The sequence below is a fragment of the Trachypithecus francoisi genome, unplaced genomic scaffold (assembly GCF_009764315.1).
Source record: "Trachypithecus francoisi isolate TF-2019V2 unplaced genomic scaffold, Tfra_2.0 Lachesis_group21, whole genome shotgun sequence".
In the NCBI taxonomy this organism is placed as follows: domain Eukaryota; kingdom Metazoa; phylum Chordata; class Mammalia; order Primates; family Cercopithecidae; genus Trachypithecus; species Trachypithecus francoisi.
In genome coordinates, this window is record NW_022681467.1 from 26,618,018 (window position 1) to 26,639,739 (window position 21,722).

Consider the following 21,722-nt stretch of genomic DNA (forward strand, 5'->3'; position numbering starts at 1 on the left):
TTGGCCTCCCAAAGTGCTGGGATTACAGGCATGAGCCACCGCGCCTGGCCAAAAATGGACATGATTATTTCTGATTATGCCTCTGTGCACATGGATTAATTTTTTTTTTTTTGAGACAGAGTCTTGCTCTGTCATCCAGGCTGGAGTGCAATGGCACGATCTCAGCTCACTACAACCTCCGCCTCCCAGATTCAAGCAGTTCTCCTGCTTCAGCCTCCTGAGTAGCTGGGATTACAGGCGTGCGCTACCACGCCCGGCTATTTTTTGTATTTTTAGTAGAGGCAGGGTTTTGCCATGTTGGCCAGGACGATCTCTATCTCTTGACCTTGTGACCCGCCCACCTCAGCCTCCCAAAGTACTGGGATTGCAGGCGTGAGCCGCTGCACTCTGCCAAGGACTAATATATTTTAAGGATAAATAACTAAATGCTTCACAAGTGTATTGCCAGCACCACATTAATAATTTTAAAAAATTTGTCAATGTAATAAATGAAAATTATAAAAATTTCAAAAACATAGAGTCATTGATCAATAAAAACAAAACTTATTTCTTTGAAAAAGATCAGTAAAATAGATGAATCTTAGATAAGGCTGCTGAGCAAGTTCAGGTCTGTTAGCTTTTTGAGTTTCATTAACTAAATTTAACTTTGAGTTTAATTAGCTTTTAATTTGCCAATGTAAAATTTCTTGTTTTCTAGTAAATGCCTTTAAATCTTTCATCTAATTTCTACTTTAACTATTTTCATGAAGATTTTATATGTAGAGCTCTCATTTTGATTCATTTCCAAAATTTTGTAGTTTTTATGTTTTTTTAACCCACAATTATTTAGAAGGTAAAAAAAAAATCCATCTCGTATACACATACCTTTTTTCGAAATTCTAATGTTGTTATATTGTGGTTAGTTTATATGAGTGGATTGATTTCTTATGGAATATTTGAAATATACATGTATTATAATAATCAATTTTTAGCCATTTTTTAGCTGTGCTTTAAAATTGTATGTATCTATTTTGTTAGTTAATAGTTCTACATGTGTATTAAATCAAGATTTTAAAAATACCTTTTTAATCCTTTAAAATAAGTATGCTTGTGCATTTTTTGTTTACTTTGAGGACTCCTGAGGCTTATGGCCCATTAAAGATTTCTGTCTTAATTATAGATTTATTCATCTCTTCTTATCTTTTCAGCAGTTTTACATTTTACGTGTTTGTATTTTTGAAAACTTACTAATTTTAGCTCTTCATTAATTCTAGGTTATATCATTGGAAAAAACAATGTTATCTCAGCCTTTCTTTCTTTCTTTCCTTTTTTTTTTTTTTTTTTTTTTTTATAACCAGAACTATGAAGACTGGGGCCAAAGAGATGGATCACTATTTTGAGCAAGCCTGGATCTGGACTTGGGATTAATTTTGGCCAATAGAGTGTATCAGAAGTGATTCCTGTTCTGAACCTAGGCTTGGGTCTCAAGAGGCCTTGCATGCTCATGCTGTCTCAGAACTCTGCTCTGTTGCCAGGAAAACAAGCTCCAGCTAGCCTTTTGGAACAAAGACAGACTATTCCAGTGGACTCCACTCTAGACCTGCCAGCTTGCATTAATCCTCACACGTGTGAGCCCAAAAGTGAAGAAAAGAACTTCTCAGCTGAGCCTAGCCTCAATTTATGACTCACAGAATTATGACATATATAAATGACTTTGCTTTAAGCTACTAAACTTTGGTGTGGTTTGTTACGTGGCAAGAACTAACTGATGCACATGAACTCTTCAATGTTTCTGATAGATTGTTTTACTTCTCTAAATTGTGTGTGTGTGTGTGTGTGTGTGTGTGTATGTGCATGGTTTGCTATTTTGATTTCATCTCAGTTCTTCATTAATTATTTCCATTTATAAAAATATGCATTTAATCTAGGGTTTAAAAAATCGTAAATAGCAGTTAGGCTGCATCCTATAGATTTTTCTTTATTTCCATGCAGTGTTATCATTATTTATATAAAGGATATTTTCAACTTATTACTTGATATGATTTTGCTATGTCACCACCCAAATCTCGTCTTGAATTGTAGTTCCCATAATCCCCATGTTTTGTGGGAGGGACCAGGTGGAGATAATTGAATCACAGAGTGGTTTCCCCATCCTGTTCTCATGATAGTGTGTGAGTTCTCACAAGATCTGATGGTTTTATAAGGGGCTTTTCCCCTTTTTGTGCTGCATTTTTCCTTGCTACCACCATGTGAAGAAGGATGTGTTTGCTTCCCCTTCCATCATGATTGTAAGTTTCCTGAGGCCTCTCCAGCCCTGCAGAACAGTGAGACAATTAAACCTCTTTCCTTTATAAATTAGCCAATTTCAGGTATGTCTTTATAGTAGTGTGAGAATGGACTAATGCATACTATTGAACAATTTAAATGTATATAAAAGTCAAGCAATGACATAATGAGCCCCCATGTATTCATCATCCAAATTCAACATTAACTCATGGCCAGTCTAGTTTCTTATACAACCCAATTTACTTTCCCCTTCTTGGATTTCCCCTCCTTTGAAGCAAATGCCTGATATTATAAGATTTCTTTTGTACATATTTTAATGGATATCTCTAGGTGATATGACCCTTTTGAAAAATATACCCTTAAGGAACCTGAATACTGTTTTGGTGGAATGTAGATTGGTGGAGCCATTATGGAAAACAGTATGAAGTTTCCTAAGTAAATTAAAAATAGAACTACCATATGACCCAGCAATTCCACTTCTGGGTATATACCTAGAGGAAATGAAATCATCACCTCATAAAATGTCTATACTCCTATGTGCATTGTAGCATTATTCACAATAGCCAAGGTATGGAAACAACTGAAGTATTCATTGAAGGAAACAACTGAAGTATTCATTGTAGGATAAATGGGCAAAGAAACTACGGTATATATACAATGGAATATTTTTCAGCCCTAAAAATGAAGGAGATCTGCCATATGGGGCAATGCAAGTGAACCTAGGGGACATTGTACTAAGTGAAATAAACCAGACACAGAAAGAGAAGTGCTGCATGATCTCACTTATATGAAGAATTAAAAAAATAGAAAAAAAAGTCGAATGCAGAGATAGCGAATAAAGTGGTTACTACTGGGGTGTGGTGGAGGGGTAGGAAATGGGGAAATGTGGATCAAAGGACACAAAGTTGCAGATACGTAAGAGAAACAAGTCTAGAGGTCTAATGTACAATAGTGAATAATATATTGCATTCAGGATTTTTGCTAAGAGTAGCTTTTAGGTGCTCTTGCCACACATACATACAAATTGTAGCTGTGAGATGATGGATATGCTAATTTCCATGACTATAGAAATTATTTCACTATACACACACACACACATCATATTGTATACTTTAAATATATACAGTTAAAAAACACATTCTTAGCCTGGGCGTGGTGGCTCACACCTATAATCCTAGCACTTTGGGAGGCCGAGGCAGGCGGATCAATTGAGGCCAGACGTTCCAGACCAGCCTAACCAACATGGTGAAAGCCCATCTCTACTAATAAAAAAAATACAAATATCAATCAAGTATGGTGGTGCATGCCTGTAATCCCAGCTACTCAAGAGGCTGAGGCATGAGAATCGCTTGAACCCGAGAGGCAGAGGTTGCAGTGAGCCGCGATTGTGCCACTGCAGTCTAGTCTGGGCAACAGAATGAGACTCTGTCTCAAAAAACAAACAAACAAACAAAAAACACATCCTTAAAACCATTATCATATCTGATAAAATATTAATTTTCCTTCATATTATATTTTATAATATGGCTTCATATTATAAAATATGAAGTCAGCACTTTTTCCCAAATATATATTTTCCCAAATGTATATTTTTCCCAAATGTATATTTTTTCAAATTTTGAAAAAATTTACAATTTATGGATATGATCCATAAATTGTAATTGGTAGATGTGTCTTTTGAGTTTCTTAATTTATGTTACCCCTTCATCTGTTTTTTCATTTTTGTGTGTGTGTTGTGGTTTTTTTATCTTATTTGACAAAACATGATCATTTGTGCAGTAAAGTTTCTCACATTCCCAAAAAATTTTTTTGGCGATGTCTTTTAATGTCTTTCAATGAAAACTGAACAAGTACTTTTATTTAAATGTCACCTCATGAAGGCAGTCAACACAGGTGACCTTTTCCTGGAGAGATTCTGTCCTAATGCACTCCTCATAGACAGCAAAATCTTCTCTTCATCTCAAACTCTTTCTCAGATTGGCTCAAATCTATTTCCCTAAAAGTTATTTATTGCCCATTGAAAGCTAAGAAACATTCAGAAACCATTTTATGAGAAAAACCAAGTTAAAATACATGAAAAAACTTGTTGCTTTCTCCTAGACTGCCTTTTTTTTTTCAAGCGTTTGTCTCTTGGTGCTTGAATTTAATGACTGGCAGCCCATCAGTGGGACAAGCAGAGGTATAGCCACATATATACACTGAGGCAAGTGTGAAGGTTTAGGGGAAGGAACTTTCTAGAAATTCTATCCTTGATTCTCACTTTTCTGATGATTTTTCAAAATATAACTGGCTCTGGAAACTAATTTTTCCTCATGTTATTTTGTACTTTTAGGCCAAGCAGGGTGAAGGATAACGTTGCATTTCAGAATTTGCTGATTGAATCCCCATGGTGGTATTTCATGATCTTCCTTTGTCCTTGGTATATCCTAGAGCATGTGAGTTAGAGTGAGAGCCTTGATTAGATCTGGGTTTGATTTTTTTTTTTTCTTTTCTTTTTTGGCAAAACAGCTTTGAAGGTGATATTGTATACTTCTATCAGGAGGCACAAATGTCTAATTGTTCTTTTGTTGTGATTTTCTCAGCCATTAATGATCATTGCCTAGATTCATAAATTCACCTGAGATTACAAAATGGCGATTTGTTTCAATGCTATTATTCCTTCACTTATTAGCTGGAAATATTTCTAAAGTTACTGATAAAATTACTTATCAATAATTTCGTTCTTCTGAGGTGCGGTTTTTACAGAAAAGCCAGGATAAATTCTTTACTTTTCTTTCTTTCTCTCCTTTTTTTTTTTTTTGAGACAGAGTCTCACTTTGTCACCCAGGCTGGAGTACAGTGGTGTGATCTCAGCTCACTGCAACCTCCACCTCTGGGTTCCAGTGATTCTCTATCTCAGCCTCCTGAGTAGTAGCTGGGACTACAGACTCTCGCTACCATGCCTGGCTAATTTTTGTATTTTTAGTAGAGATGGGGTTTTGCTATATTGGCCAGGCTGATCTCAAACTCCTGACCTTAGGTGATGCGCCCGCCTTGGCATCCCAAAGTGCTGAGATTGCAAGTGTGAGCCACTGTGCCAGGCCAAATTCTTTACCTTTCTTTATCCGTTTTGGATATGTTTGATATGTTTCAATTAATTGTAGTTATTTTATTTTTTGTGTTTCTGGCTTTATTGAGGTATAATTGACAAATAATAATTGTACATATTTAAGATGTACAATGTGATGTTTTGATAGGTATATACATTGTGACATGATTACCACTATCAAGCTAATTAACACAGTCATCACCTCTCATAGTCACCATTTTTTTTTTTGTGGTAGGAATATTTAAGATCTACTCTTAGCAAATTTCAAGTATCCAACAGAGTATTATCAACTGTAGTTCCCATGCTATGCATTAAACTCCTGAACTTACCCTGCATAACGGAAACTTTGTACCCTTTGACTAGTACTTCTTCATTTCCCTCAACTCCTTTGGCAACCACCATCCTACTCTCTGTGTCCATGAGTTTGACATTTTAAGATGCCACACATAGGTGAGATCATGCAGTATCTGCCTGCCTGTGTCTGGCTTATTTCACTTAGCATAATGTCCTCCAGGTTCATCCGTGTTGTCACAAATGGCAGAATTTCCTTCTTTTCAAAGGCTGAATAATATTTCATTGTGTATATCACATTTTCTTTACATATTTATCCATCCATAGACACCTAGGTTGATTACATGCCTTGGTTACTGTGAATAATGCTTGCAATTATTTATCAAGGTTCACATTTTCCCATCTTTGCCAAGAGAAAGCCTATTCAAGTTGACTTCTTTGTTTTTTTGACATGACTTCAGCAGTCTTTGGCAAGTTGCTTTTTTCCAGTATGGTAAAATCTTCCAGGTACATTTGTATAGTTGCTTCAAGCTCAGAAACAGCAATTTCTTCAATAAGACTTTGGGAGATTATATTTATAGATAATATCCAGGGTGAGAGGGGAATCATTTCCACTAGGCTGGTCAATATTTCTAGGGCTTTTCAGTGGACAGGGGTAGAAAAAGGTATTTTAAAAATAAAATATAAGATTCCAATTCAAATTTAGGATTACAGAATTTTTACCTAAACTTTTATTTCTTATCTCTATCAGTGACACCACCATTCATTTCCTTTATCCCACAATATATGTATTAAAGTCTCAATATGATTACTGAAAACATTAAAAACATTTTGCAATTCTTCTGTTTTTAGGCTATATTCCAATAAGGAAGTATTCTCAAATTACTCTTTGAAAGTCATTTCAAATAGTCCTTTGTGTGGTTATACAACCCATTTATTACACAGGCTAATTTGATTTCTATTCCTTTTAGATTTTTGGGATTGCCATTTAAGTTTTGATATTTTTGTGTTAGATAAAATATTTAGATGGTCCCAAAGTCAAACCTTCAAAGCAGAGTATATTCAGAGAAGTCCAGCTTTTATACCTGTCCCCTTCCTCTGTTTCCTCCTCCTTCTAGACATGTCCATTCTAAAATTGTCTTTCTTTTTAAAAATAGATATATTTAATTCTTTTTTCCATCTCCCCTCCCCTCTATCATTTCTTTCTCAATATGGGTACTCAAGGTCACTGAAGCCAGGAACAAGAGAGAAACAAAAGCCAGAGGCAAGAACTTCATGCTTGAAGGATGAGAACATGCCTTAAGAGAATGTAACTGGGTAGATTGGATGGGGACAAAGTTACCTGTGTCACTTGCCTGGAGCTACAACATTTATTGGACTTAGATATCTGAGATCAAAAGTCGGGCAGTGAGCCAGGGATAAAGTAGAAATCTCTGCTATTAAGGTGAATAGATTTTGTTACACTAAGTGCCTATTGCTTAAATTGAGCACTCACAGAATGCACAGAAAACTAGAACCAGTCTCTGGAAATGCATTTTCTAGCTACTACTGGCATGGGTGAGACAGCATAAGAACAACTGTGTACTGCTCCCGGGAGAGCAATTTCTCAATATATAGCCCATGTCTAAAACAAAATTAAATGAAACTCTGCTTGCCCTTTGACCCAGAAATAATGTACATAGCATAAAAGAATATGTTCATGAAAGTGCAAGAACTATATTGCCTTCTTAGCATTACTCATAGTGAGAATGTGAAAAGCTAAATGTCTATCAATAGAGAATTTGCTAATTTATGGCACTTAACACATTAGAATTCCATTTAAACAATGATGATAATTGAGGACTATCCTTATTATACAAAAGACTGTCAGTGATATCTTAGGTAGAAAAGAAAAATTATAGGAAAGTATGGGTGGTATAAGCTAGTCTTTGTTATATACGTATACTTGTAAAATAGATATACATATAAATTGTGTATTCTCTGGAAGGATATATGAAAAAATTTAACAGTCTTTCTCTTTGGGAAAGATTTTGTGATTCTTATTTTATCTTCCATAAAGTTTTCTGTTTTGTCTAAGTGTTACAAAATGACTATATGTAACCTCATAATCAGAAAAAGTTAAGATATTTTTACGTATGGAAAACATCTTTTTTGAAAAGTTTTGAGATGGGTGTATTTGTATAGAAATATTTGCTTTCTTTCCTGATTAATACAAAAGATTGATTGGCTTGCCAAATCAGAATCAGGGGAATCAGAGAGCTTTCCCAGCATTAAGCTTTAGTAATAATTTCAAGGATACAGGTAATTATGAAGCACAGGTAAAAATGCAAAAGTCTGGGATGTCCCAGGTCTGGGATTATAGGCACATGCCACCACGCCTGGCTAATTCTTTGTATTTTTAGTAGAGACAGGGTTTCCCCGTGTTAGCCAGGATGGTCTCGATCTCCTGATCTTGTGATCTGCCCGCCTTGGCCTCCCAAAGTGCTGGGATTACAGGTGTGAGGTACTACGCCCGGCCTCTTCCAAACCATTTCTAAGTGTATGAAATAAGCTTATCCATGTAGATCCTTTATGATATAACTGGCATTAGGTAAATGCACCAAAGCTGTTGCCAGTGAGGGTAAAGGAAGCATAGCACTTAAGCCTAGGGCCTCTGATATGATGAGACATGGTTCTACTGCTTATCTGTGAACTTCAGCAACTTAAGTGAAACTTCAGTTGTATTATTTATATAATGTCTAAAGGGTTGTTTTAAGGACTAAATGAGATAATATACTCAAGGTTCCCAGTACTGTATCTAGCTTTTAAAGATGCCTGGTAACTGAAATATTTGCATTATTAATATCACTTTTTTTTTTTTTTTTTTGACAGAGTCTCATTTTGTCGCCCAGGCTGGAGTGTAGTGGCGTGATCTCAGCTCACTGCAACTTCCGCCTCCCAGGTTCAAGTGATTCTCCTGCCTCAGCCTCCTGAGTAGCTGGGACTACAGGCACGTGCCACTACACCTGGCCTAATATTGCTTTTCTATATATCTTCCTTCAGGTTGCTATTCTTTCCTTAATTCTCTTTGGCATTGTCATGGAGCACTTATTAACTCATTGGGCTGCCTTTAAACTGTTTATTGATCTTATTCAGCAGGATCAATTTTCAGTTCTCAGGTTCCCTGAGAGCATCACTCTCTCCTTCTTATTTATTTATTTAGAGATGGAATTTTGCTTTTGTCACCCAGGCTGGAGTCCACTGGCACAATCTTGGCTCACTGCAACTTTTGCCTCCCATGTTCAAGCAACTACCCTACCTTAGCCTCCTGAGTAGCTGGGATTATAGGTGCCTGCCACCACATCATGTTAATTTATGTATTTTTAGTAGAGATGGGGTTTCACCATGTTGTCCAGTCTGGTCTCGAACTCCTGATCTCAGGTGAACCACCTGCCTTGGCCTCCCAAAGTTGTGGGATTACAGGTGTGAGCCACCACACCCAACCTCCTTTCTCTTCTTTTTTAATAGACAGGGTCTTGCTGTGTTGCCCAGGCTGGAGTGCAGTGGTATGACCATAGCTCACTGCAGCCTCAACCTTCTGGGCTCAAGCAATCCTCCCACCTCAGCCCCCACACCCCCTGCCCCAGAGTAGCAGGGACTAGAGTTATGTACCATGACACCTAGTTAATTTTTATTTTTAACATATACAGGGTCTCATGATGTTGCCCAGACTGGTCTCAAACTCTTGGGCTCAAGTGATCCTCCTGCCTTGGCCTCCCAAAGTGTTGGGATTAAAGGCATGAACCATCACACTTGGCTGTGAAACCTAATCTCATAGCCCCTGAGGGACAGGATCTGGGGTAGCACTGAGGTATGCCAGGGTGAATCCCAAGGGGGAACTTACTATCACTGTGGGGCTCTCAGGGCTTAGAAAAAGGCCCTCTTTTCCTTTGGAAACTTTGGCAAAATGGAAACTCTGAGGTTTTCACCAAGAATATTAATGAATAATTACAAAAGTGTCTACTTACAGCTGGTCTGAATTGAAGAATGACCAGTCCCAGATGGGAAATGCAGCCTTTACTCTGGTTGGCTTTGTGCCAACCTAATATTTGGAGGGTTCTATTACATAGCAAAAGGGGAGAACGGATATTGTAGAGTTACCATATTTTTCACAGTGGGTACAGAATTTCCCTGAAGCAAACTCATGTTCTCCAGTAGCATTTATCCTGAGAAGTGCTGGGTAAGTTCTATGATAGGAAAAGGGGACTTAGAGGAAGGCCTTAAACTTGTGTGAGAAAGAAATTTTCTCTTCTTTCTGTGGGTAAACACGAAAGAGAGCATTCCGTGGGAATTTTCCTTCCATGAGAAGGAAAGCTGGACTTTCAAGAGTTTGACAAATAGCTGTAGCAGGGAGAGAATCAAACACCCATCGGGTAGGCTTGGGGTTCCTCAGAGAGCACATATCTAGCAGGTGTTAAACTTATGCTTTGTATTGCAACTCCTTTCTGTTGTGCAAAAACTTCCAGGAAATATTTTTTAAAGTTATATTCTAGAATTACTGTGGGGCATCATGAAAAATCTTTGTCTTTCTTAGAGTGACACTGTATTAAAAAATGAGTAGGATGGGGAAAGGTGATCTTTGAATGAAGGTAGGTGATATGTAGCAGAGAAGAATATGTTAAAAAATATGGATGCAGTTATGTATTTTCGCTTTTGTTGCCTGTGCTTTGGGGTCATATGCAAGAAATCGTTGCCCAGAACAATGTCATGGAGCTTAAATACAGAAAAGTACTGTGTTTTCTTCTAGTAGTTTTACAGTTTTAGGTCTTATGTTTAAGTTGTTAACCATTTGAATTGATTTCTTGTATATGGGGTGAGATAAGGATCCAATTTCATTCTCCTGCTTGTGGGTAGCCAGTTTTCCCAACACCATTTATTGAAGAGACCATCCTTTCCCCATCGTATGTTCTTAGAACCTTTGTTGAAAGTCAATTGACCATAAATATGTGGGTTTATTTCTGGGTTCTCTATTCTATTCTATTGGTTAATGTATCTGTTTTTAAGTGAGTACTATGCTGCTTTAATTACTATACCTTTGTAATATATTTTGAAATCAGAAAGTGTAAACGCCTTCAGCTTTGTTCTTTTTACTCAAGATTGATTTTGCTATTCTGGGTCTTTTGTGGTACCCTGTGAATTTTAGGATTGTTTTTTCGATTTCTGTAAAAAATGCCATTGGGATTTGGAAGGGGGGAGATGTATTATATCTGTAGATTGCTTTAGACAGAATGAATAGTTTTAAACAATATTAAGTCTTTCAGTGCCTGAACATGGAATATCTTTCCATTTATTTGTGTTTCCTTTGATTTTTTCATCAATACTTTTAAGTTTTTAATGTACCTCTTTCACTTCTTTGGTTAAGTTTATTCCTATTTTATTCTTTTTGTTGCCTTTGTAAATAGATTGTTTCCTTGATGCCACTGATTTTTCTATGTTGACTTTTTTGAATTTATTTCTTAGTTCTACATTTTTGTGTATGTGTTTGTGAAGTTTTTAGGGTTTTCTACATATATGGTCATTTTACCTACAGAGATACTTTTACTTCTTACTTTCCAAATTTAATGTACTTTATTTCTTTTTCTTGCCTAATTGCCCTGGTTAGGACTTGCAGTACTACGTTAAACAGAAATGGTTTGGGTGCAGTGGCTCACACCTGTAAAACCAGAGCTTTGGGAGGCCGAGTTGGGAGTATTGCCAGAAGCCAGAAGTTCGAGACCAGTATGGACAACATTGTGAGAACCTGTCTCCATCAAATAAAGAAAAGAAATGATGATAAAAGTAAATGGGTAATCTTGTCTTGTTCCCAATGTTAGGGGAAAATCTTTCAATTTGTCAACATTGAGGATAATGTTAGCTGTAAGCTTGTCAAATATGACCTTTGCTATGTTGAGGTACATTCATTCTATACCTAGTTTGTTGAGCATTTTAATCATAAAAGGGTTTTGAATTTTTTCAAATACTTTTGTGCATCTATCAATATGATTGTGTGATTTTTACCCTTCATTCTGTTACTGTGGTGTGTCACATTTATTGGTTTGCATATGTTGACCCATCCTTGCAACCCAGGGATAAATTCCATTTGATCATGGGGAATGATACTTTTAATGTGCTGTTGAATATGATTTGCTTGTATTTTGTTGAGAATTTTTACATCTATGTTCATTATATATATCATACATCTATATTCATCACACATATCATGCATATCAGATGTATTGGCCATCAAACATATCACACATACGAGATGTATAGCCCTGTAATGTTCTTTTTTTGCAGTGTCTTTGTCTGGCTTTTGGTATATGGGTAATGTTAGCCTCATAATGTGAGTTTGGAAGTACTCCCTCCTCTTCTGCACAGTAAGGGAAACAATTGACAGAATAAAAAGGCAACCTAGAGAATAGGAAAAAAAATATTTGAAAACTGTATGTCTGATAAGGGGTTAATCCCCAGTTCATATAAAAAACTCCTACTCAGGCTGGGCATGGTGGCTCATGCCTGTAATCCCAGCACTTTGGGAGGCCGAGGCAGGTGGATCACGAGGTCAGGAGTTCAAGACCATCCTGGCTAACATGGTGAAACCCCGTCTCTACTAAAAAATATAAAAAACTAGCCGGGCGAGGTGGTGGGTGCCTGTAGTCCCAGCTACTCGGGAGGCTGAGGCAGGAGAATGGCGTGAACCCGGGAGGTGGAGCTTGCAGTGAGCTGAGATCCGGCCACTGCACTCTAGCCTGGGCGACAGAGCGAGACTCCGTCTCAAAAAAAAAAAAAAAAAAAAAAAAATACAAAAATTAACTTGGCGTCGTCGTATGTGCCTGTAATCTCAGCTTCTCAGGAGGCTGAGGCAGGAGAATTGCTTGAACCTGGGAGGTGGAGGTTGCAATGAGCTGAGATCGCACCATTGCACTCCAGCTCTGGGTGACAGAGTAAGACTCCGTCTTGGGGGGGAAAGAAAACAACCTCTTACTCAGTAGTAGAGAAACAAATAAACTGATTTAAAAATGGGCAAAGGACTTGAACAGACATTTCCCCAACGAAGACCTACAACTGACCAACAGGCATATGAAAAGATGCTCAACATCATTAATTATCAGAGAAATGCAAATCAAAACTACAGTGAAACATCACCTCAAACCTATTAGGATGGCTACTATTTTAAGAAGCCCAAAAAATAGTAAGTCTTGGAGATAATGTGGAGAAATCAAGCCATTGTGTACTGTTGGTGGGATTGCTAAATGATGCAACCACTATGGAAAACAGTATGGAGGCTCCTTAAAAAATAAAAGTAGAACTACCATATGGTCCAGCAATCCCACTCTGGGTATATATCCAAAGGAAGTCAAATTAGGATCTCAAAGAGATATCTGCACTTCCATGTTTATTGCAGCATTATTCACAATAGTCAAAATATGGAAATGACCCAAGTATCCATTAACAGATGAATACACACACACACACACACACACACATACACACAACAGAATCATTAGTTTTAAAAAAGAAGAAAATACTACATTTGCAAAAACATGGATGAACTTGGAGGACATTATGCTAAAGGAAAGAAGTCATGCACAGAAAGACAAATACTGCATAACCTCATTTATATGTGGTATCTAAAAAAGCTGAACTTGTAGAAGCAGAGAATTCAATAATGGTTGCTAGGGATTTGGATGTGGGGTGCGGGAAATAGGGAGTTGTTTAATGGATATTGTTTCAGTTATACTAAATGAGAAAGTTTTAAAGATCTGCTGTACAACACAGTGCCTGTAATTAACAATATGGTATTGTGCACTTCAAAGTTTGTTAAGAAAGATTCACATGTTAAAAGTTTACTGAACAAACATAAAAGCAACACCCCCTCTTCCCAAAAACAAAACCAAAAGGACACAAGTATATTTTGGGAGGTGATGTATATGTCTATCCCCTTGATTGTGGTGACAGTATCGCAGGCATTTGCATATGCCCAAACTCATGCCATTATTCACATTAAATATGTTCAATTCTCTGTATATCAATTATGCCTCAATAAAGCTGTTAAAAACTAGAATAGATGTCTGTGACATTGTAATTTGGGCAATAAAAGGAAGTGTGATCTGAGATTGCTGATCTCTGGGATATAATATAATGTTCACATCTCCATTTTATGACTAAATAAACTGATGCTTATGTGTGGATAAATGATTTGTTCAAGACCACACAGTTAAAAAGTGCCAGAATCAGGATGCTAGTCCAGGCATATCAGACCTGAATTTCTATAGTCTTAAATTATATGCCACAGCCCTCAGAAATATGCCTATCTCCTCTGGATTAGCAGCATCCCCTTTGCCTAACAGTCACTATAATTACTTGTGCCCTAAACCTCTCTAGCCTTGTGCTGTTCAATATTCTATGGAATCCTCTATTCATATGTGACTATGAACACTTGAGATATGGCTAGTATGAATAGAAATGTGCTCTAAGTGTAATTACACATATGAGATTTCAAAGATGTAGTCCAAAAAAGATAAACTCTCATAAATAATTTTTACATCCATTACATGTCAACGTAATCATGTTTTGGATATATTGCATTCAATAAGACATATTATTGACCGGGTGTGGTGGCTCATGCCTGTAATCCCAGCACTTTGGGAGGCTGAGGCAGGTGGATCACGAGGTCAGGAGTTCGAGACCAGCCTGACCAACATGGTGAAACCCTGTCTCTACTAAAAATACAAAAATTAGCTGGGCATGGTGGTGCACACCTGTAATCTCAGCTACTCAGGAGGCTGAGGCAGGATAATTGCTTGAACCTGGGAGGCGGAGGTTGCAGTGAGCTGAGATCGCACCACTGCACTCCAGCCTGGGCGACCGAGAGACTCTGTCTCAAAACAAAACAAAACAAAACAAAAACACATGTTACAATTAATTTAACCTTTTTCTGATTTCTACACATTCTATTGTGCATATGGGCATCTCCTCCCAAATATATGAGAGAAGAAAATACATCTCTTGATACTTTCCTTACTGTTGCTCCAGGAAAAGCACACTGTATGACAGACATAAATGCTTGTTACAGAGGCCTAATCTAGGCCATGCATGGGACAAACCCGATGCTGTAGTCACCTTCCTGATGCTTACTTTCTCCTACGCATCTAAACTTAAACAATTCCATCCCGTTCTAGCTCTACCCTCTCTGTGAGGCTCTTGTGAGAATGATAACATTATATAAACTGTAGGTGCTCAAACAGTGTTTATTGAATGACTGATGACAGAGGAAACAGTTCTATGTCATTTTATAGATAGCAAAAATAGAGAGGAACTTGAAACTTTAAGTTTTAAGGGAAAGATCCCCATTACTGCTCTTCTGCTTCCTCCAGCTCCAGTGATGGTGTTGGCAGTATGTTTGGTGGAGGTGGTGCTGGTGGTGGGGAGGCAATGGCAGAATCACCGCTTTCTTTGGTGCTACTCTTGGTAGAAGTAGCAGTGTATGTGATCTGTCCTGAGGTCATGGTGCTGACAGTGGCAGAGTTCACAGGGGTGGCATTTGGAATGATGACAAGGTTGGTATTAGCAAAAAAGCTAGTGCTTTTGATTTGGGGGAGAACAGACAAAATATGTTTTCTTTGTATCACAGCACTAGAATTCTTGGCAGGTTTTAGCATCTCTTGGATGTCTTCATTAAGTATATTGGGTGTTCCATATTGCAGGTAGTTTTTAATCAATTTAACCACTTTTGGTCCAATACAACACTTTTTCATCTTGCATTTCTGTATCTCTTTTTCATCCACGTTGCAATGATCCCTGCATCTCCCAAAACCCATTAAACAGCTTCTCAAGCCAATAAATTCTGCATAAAAAAAGAGAAAGTCATTAAGCCAAGGTTAATAACTAGAGATGATGTTAAAACTGCTATTCATACTCAATTTTAAGACTAGTGTTTAGGGATGTTGTTGAAGGCAAATGGGCAGGCCAGGAGAGTCTCTATGCTCCTCTTGATTCCAAAATTAATTTCCTGTTTAGTCTGCCTTCCTTGAGTAACTTTAAGAAGCAAAAGGCACGTAGAGGATAGAGTAATTATTTGCTTTTAGGATAGAATTTTAGACCTTCAACTTAGCATCTTAGGTACTTGTCGGACATCACTATCCCATCTCCATAATCTTGGGAAATCCCAATGAGAGCAAAGTCTATCATAAAATTAATTTAAGAAAGAAGTGCAAAAGAGAATCAATAGAATGTTCAGGAGTCCTTTCTTTTCACCAAACCCAGTAGCCCATGACTTCTCTTTTCTCAACAATTGCTAGATCTGTGATTCCTGAAGCATGGTGTTCTCCTACCTCTTCTAGCCTCTTTGGACACTCTATCCCTCAGAAGTCTCATTCATTATCCCAGCCTTAACTTCATATCCACCAAGGTAACTTCTGTGTTGTTATCTATAATTCTAAATTCCTTGCTCAGCTTAGTATCTTATCTTTATCTGCTGAATGATTTTTCCATCCTAACGTCTCATCTTTCTTTTTTCTGAATCTAAAAAGCTTTTCTCCCTTGTTCATATTAATAACTCAATTATTTTCCATAAATTACAAGAGATTTATGTAGCATCTATTAATTTTCAAAGCATGTTCACATACATTTCCACATTGTTTTCTCATCAAATGGAAAACAGAAAAAAATTCTTATATTGGAAGCAGTTGCGTTGATTAACCCCATTATATTCATATGAAATTGAAGTTCAAAGTGGTTAAGTGACTTTACCCAGGATGACACAGCCATACTTGCTTATGGTACTACCCTTTTCCTAGGGTCCCAAGATAAAAACATTAGAAGCATCTTTGACTCTTCCACTTTCCCTGCCCCGAAACCCATTGCTATTTTTTTCAAATAGCTGGATGATTCTTGTATTCTGAAACAAATCTCAATGCTTCTCCTTTCTTTTCCAAAAACAATAGTTAATCCCCTGGTTTAGCCTTTTGCCATAATGCATTCCTAGATGCCCTTATGGTAGTTTGGGGATTTTCAGCAAGGCAAAGGCTGAGAGAAGGGATAAAGGCCCTGGAAAACCTGAAAGAATTCAAGATGGAGAACACAGGCCTGTGTACTGGATCTTGAAAGGGTTTTTTTTGAGCATGAGGGAAGAACTTCCTCCTTTTTACCCCAAAGTACAAACTGATAGGAACCTTTGTTTCAAGAGGTGGTTTTACAGGAAGGGGAACAATACACACTGGGGCATGCTGGGTGGAGGGAGAACATCAGGAAAAATAGCTAATGCATCCTGGGCTTAATACCTGGGCGATGGGTTGGTAGATGCCACAAATAACCATGACACATATTTACCTATGTAACAAACCACACATCCTGCACAAGTACCCCAGGACTTTAAAAAAAAAAAAAAAAAAAAAAGAGGTGATTTAAGATAGAAATAGAACTAAAAGGAGGTAGACCTGGTCTTAGTCTTAGCATGATAGACATATACAGGACAGGAAGGCAGTATTATATTTTGGATAGTTTCTGAATAGACAAAAAATATTCTGCTTTCTCTGTAGCTTCCTGGGTATTCCCAATGGACGCAGTCTGGGAGTCGGAGCCTATGAGAATGTATCAGTGCACGACTGATACAGTAGGTAAACTTTTTTTTTTTGAGACGGAGTCTTGGTCTGCCGCCCAGGCTGGAGTGCAGTGGCCGGATCTCAGCTCACTGCAAGCTCCGCCTCCCGAGTTCACGCCATTCTCCTGTCTTAGCCTCCCGAGTAGCTGGGACTACAGGCGCCCGCCTCGTCGCCTGGCTAGTTTTTTGTACTTTTTAGTAGAGACGGGGTTTCACCGTATTAGCCAGGATCTTTTTGAACAGCTCATCTTTCAGCCTCCTCTCTTTGGGTTTCCATTGCCATGGGCAGCCAAATCCTTGGTTCCTCACATCTACTCATCTTAAACCTGGGAATCCACATTACCTGTGTTCACCTGGTACTGTAGCATGAGGCTGGCAAAGATAGGAAAAAGGAGCTTCATGGTTGGGTGCCAGAGAGGAAGCCCTGGATCTGGGTTGATGCTCCTGAGCTCCAGCCTTTATTGGCCTCTTCATGGCCTTAGGCCATGAGCAGTGAAGTGCAGCCGAAGCAGGTTTGTGTGCTGCTCACCGTAGTTGTGTTTTTTCTGACTGTTTGAAAACACCCTTTCCTGAACACCTCTGCGCAACGAATTTCCTGCTCTTGATCCTGGAGGAAAACATAAGATATGTAAGATAAGAAAGAAAGAGGAAGCCCTTTGCACGTCTCTCTCTTTTGTTTTTTTGAGATGGAGTCTCACTCTGTTGTCCAGGCTGGAGAGCAGTGGCGTCATCTCGGCTCACTGCAACCTCCACCTCCCAGGTTCAGGCAATTCTCCTGCCTCAGCCTCCTGAGTAGAGTATCTGGGACTACAGACGAGCACCACCACGCCCAGCTAACTTTTGTATTTTTAGTAGAGACGGGGTTTCACCATGTTGGCCAGGCTGGTCTCGAACTCCTGACCTCAAGGGATCTGCCCACCTTGGCCTCCCAAAGTGCTGGGGTTACAGGCGTGAGCTAGCGCACCCAGTCGCATGTCTCTTTCTTAATGTTGGAGTAGGATAAGAGTTAGATATTTGATTCACTAATTGTCAGCTCAGTTATGTTAAGGTTGGCACTAAGTGCATGAGAATTAGAAAAGATAGAGGAGCGTGAAGATTCTGCCTTGTTTGTACTGGTATGTCCATTGGCCAGCATAGGTATTGGATCAACATACAACGTCAGTACATGTTTGTTAAACAAGTTTGTGGGAGACAGCTCTTGGCATGTCTTTAACTTTTGAGTTTACAATGATTCCCACATCCTTTTAAAGTATCAATTAAAAAAAAAACCTTTTTTAACTTCGGGGGTATATGTGCAAGATGTGCTGGTTTGTTACATAGGTAAAGATGTGTCATGGGGGTTGGTTGTATAGATTATTTCATCACCCAGCTATTAAGCTGAGTGCCCATTAGTTATTTTTCCTGATCCTCTCCCTCCTCCCATCTTCCACTCTCCAGTAAGCTCCAATGTGCATTGTTCCTGTCTGTGTGTCCATGTGTTCTCAACATTTAGCTCCCACCTGTAAGTGAGAACATGCACTATTTGGTTTTCTGTTTCTGCATTAGTTTGCTAAGGATAATGGCCTCCAACTCCATCCATGTCCCTGCAAAGGACACGATCTCACTCTTTTTTATGGCTGCACAGTATTCCGTGGTATATATGTACCACATTTTCTTTATCCAGTCTTTATCCAAATGGCCAAATGATGGGCATTTGGGTTGATTCTATGTCTTTGTTATTGTGACTAGTGCTGCAATGAACATATGCATGCATGTGTCTTTATAATAGAACCATTTATATTCCTTTGGGCATATACCCAGTAATAGGGTTGCTAGGTCAAATGGTATTTCTGACTTTAGGTTTTTCAGGGATTGTTACACTGTCTTCCACAATGGTTGAAATAATTAAAAGCAATGATTTTTATAGCATACTGCTCAGATTCCTTGGTCATAGCTGATTGATCCAGGGGTTACAGTAGAACCAAGCCTACCAATCAGATGGTTTCCCCTGCTAATTTGGAACGTTTCCTAAGAAACTCAGATATTGAAGCTCATTGGCTCTGAATATTATTAATTGTTCAAGTTTCAAGAGTTTCCCTGGTTCCTTACCTTCCTGAAATTCATGTCTTCTTAGGATTTCATTAGCTACTATAGTATCCAATGACTCCTCGGTTTTGTTTAAATTAAACTGTTATTTTTTAAAACAAGCAAATCTTCTTATGAACTTTCAATTTATGAAATGTATATTTTACTTCTATGAACAAAAATAATCAAGTTTAGGCATATTTACTTACTACTTGTCAGTATCAACAGATGGAATTAACAGCCCTTTGGAATCAGTTAATCCTGAATATCACATATTAATTGGTTTCTGGTGTTCTAAGATGCATTAAAATAATATTATTCACCTCATTGTGTCTTGCTAGTCCCAAAGCAATAAGAATGTGAAGAGTACCAGTACAAAGAGAAGCACATTTATTATGAAACAAAAAATTGAGTTAATAAGAATTGTAAAGTTATGAAAAATTAAGTATGTTGCATGTTTGTATGGAATGAATCTATCAACAGTGTAGAATAATTTTGTAAAAAGACAAATTATTCACATGCACAAGGTGTTGCATTTATGTATATCAGTTGGGAAATGAAAAACACTAGCTATTTTCAACAGAAATTTTTTTTTTTTTTGAGACGGAGTCCCACACTTGCCCAGGCTGGAGTGCAGTGGCGCCATCTTAGCTCACTGCAAGCTCTGCCTCCCCGGTTCAGATCATTCTCGTGCCTCAGCCCACTGAGTAGCTAGGACTACAGGCGCCTGCCACCACGCCTGGCTAATTTTTTGTATTTTTAGTAGAGATGGGGTTTCACCGTGTTAGCCAGGATGGTCTCGATTTCCTGACCTTGTGATCCGCCCACCTCGGCCTCCCAAAGTGCTGGGATTACAGGTGTGAGCCACCGCGCCCGGCCCAGGAATATTTTTAATACTGAGAATTATGTGCTTATAAACTCTCTCCAGAAGCTGACTGTGGGCTCGGTCTCCCAGAATGACTTCCAGAACATCCCAGCAAACTGGCCCAGCAGAGAATCTGCTAGTTCTTTCATAATCAGGAAGGTAGGGTAACAGGATCCCATGATTAGACATGTTGGACTTCAGGAACACACCATGGTAGCTATAATACAAGAGCAAGGATATTTTTCTGCTGCCTCTACAACTGTCTCTTGAAACCCAGAGAGCTAGGGATCAGACATTGGAATATAACAGAAAAAGTCAACTGAGTTTAAAGATTTAATTTCTCTAACAATTTAGAACTGTCAAATTTTCAGTTTCTTCTTGGATCACATCAAGTAGTTGTTTATTTCTTCTAAATGTGATTTTTGGCATAAAGTCACCCCCAATATGCCCTTTGATCTCTTTACTATCTATAGAGTTTGTAGTGATGGCTATATGTTTTATTCTTCACATGGACAATGTGTTTTCATTTTTTTCTTTGTTATTCCTATAGTGAATTAATTAATTGGTCTTTTCAAAATCAACTTTTGGTTTTGTTGATTCTATGTTTGATTTTTATTTAATTATATTTTATTTTAAATATTATGAAAATTAAAAAATATTTATTTATTTATTTTATTATTATTATTTTTTTGAGAAGGAGTCTTGCTCTGTTGCCCAGGCTGGAGTGCAGTGGCCATGATCTCGGCTCACTGCAAGCTCCACCTCCCGGGTTTACACCATTCTCCCACCTCAGCCTCCCAAGTAGCTGGGACTACAGGCGCCCGCCACCTCGCCTGGCTAATTTTTTGTATTTTTTTTTTTTAGTAGAGACGGGGTTTCACCGTGTTAGCCAGGATGATCTCGATCTCCTGACCTCCTGATCCGCCCGTCTCGGCCTCCCAAAGTGCTGGGATTACAGGCGTGAGCCACTGCACCTGGCCTAAAAAATATTTAATTATTTTCTCCTCTCAGCTCTATCTTCCTTTCTTTGAACTTCCTTTCATTTTATTTTGTTATTGCTTTCTAACTTATTATTTGTGTTGTTATCTTATAAATTTTCAGCTTTCCTTCAGTATAGCCAAGTGGGTAAGACTCTAATTTTCCCTTTATATGCAGCTTTAGCGGGACTTCATAAGTTTTGATTTGTAGTGTTTCATTATCATAATCATTCACTTAAAAATAAACACTTTTCGATTTCCACTGTGTCATCTTTTCTACGTATGAATTAATTTGAACCTTACTAGTCACAGTGTGGTGGAAAGACCAGCAGCATCAACACTTCTGGAGAGCTTGTCAGAAATGCAGGATTTCAATCCATCTCAGAATGAGTCAGTCAAAATCTGCATATTAGGAAGACCCTCAGATGATTTGTATGCACTTTAACATCTGAGAAACACTGGTTGAGAAATGTGTTTCTTATCTGAGCATGTGGGGAGTTTTTATTTATGAGAGAACTTCAAAAAGGTTGTGGAAGATGACACTAAAAGATA

The 21,722-nt window shown here is 38.1% G+C and overlaps 1 protein-coding gene across 1 annotated transcript; it reads right to left on the reverse strand.

Annotated features, from left to right (window-relative positions):
- Positions 1 to 14,897: 14,897 nt before the first annotated feature.
- Positions 14,898 to 17,690, reverse strand: DEFB129 (defensin beta 129). The gene is made up of 2 exons (XM_033185348.1): positions 17,608 to 17,690; positions 14,898 to 15,509 (listed from the first exon to the last, which is right to left on the reverse strand). Exons 1-2 carry the CDS (start codon positions 17,663 to 17,665, stop codon positions 15,016 to 15,018), a joined length of 552 nt encoding a protein of 183 aa, XP_033041239.1. The 5' UTR covers positions 17,666 to 17,690; the 3' UTR covers positions 14,898 to 15,015.
- Between the last annotated feature and the right edge of the window lie 4,032 nt (positions 17,691 to 21,722).

What these genes read in the sequence shown, in the direction of transcription:
- DEFB129 (XM_033185348.1), bottom strand. Translation starts at nt 17,665, where the DNA reads ATGAAGCTCCTTTTTCCTATCTTTGCCAGCCTCATGCTACAGTACCAG. An exon ending in ACAGTACCAGGTGAACACAG is followed by an intron (nt 15,510 to 17,607) that starts GTAATGTGGATT and finishes TTTTTTATGCAG; the next exon opens with AATTTATTGGCTTGAGAAGC.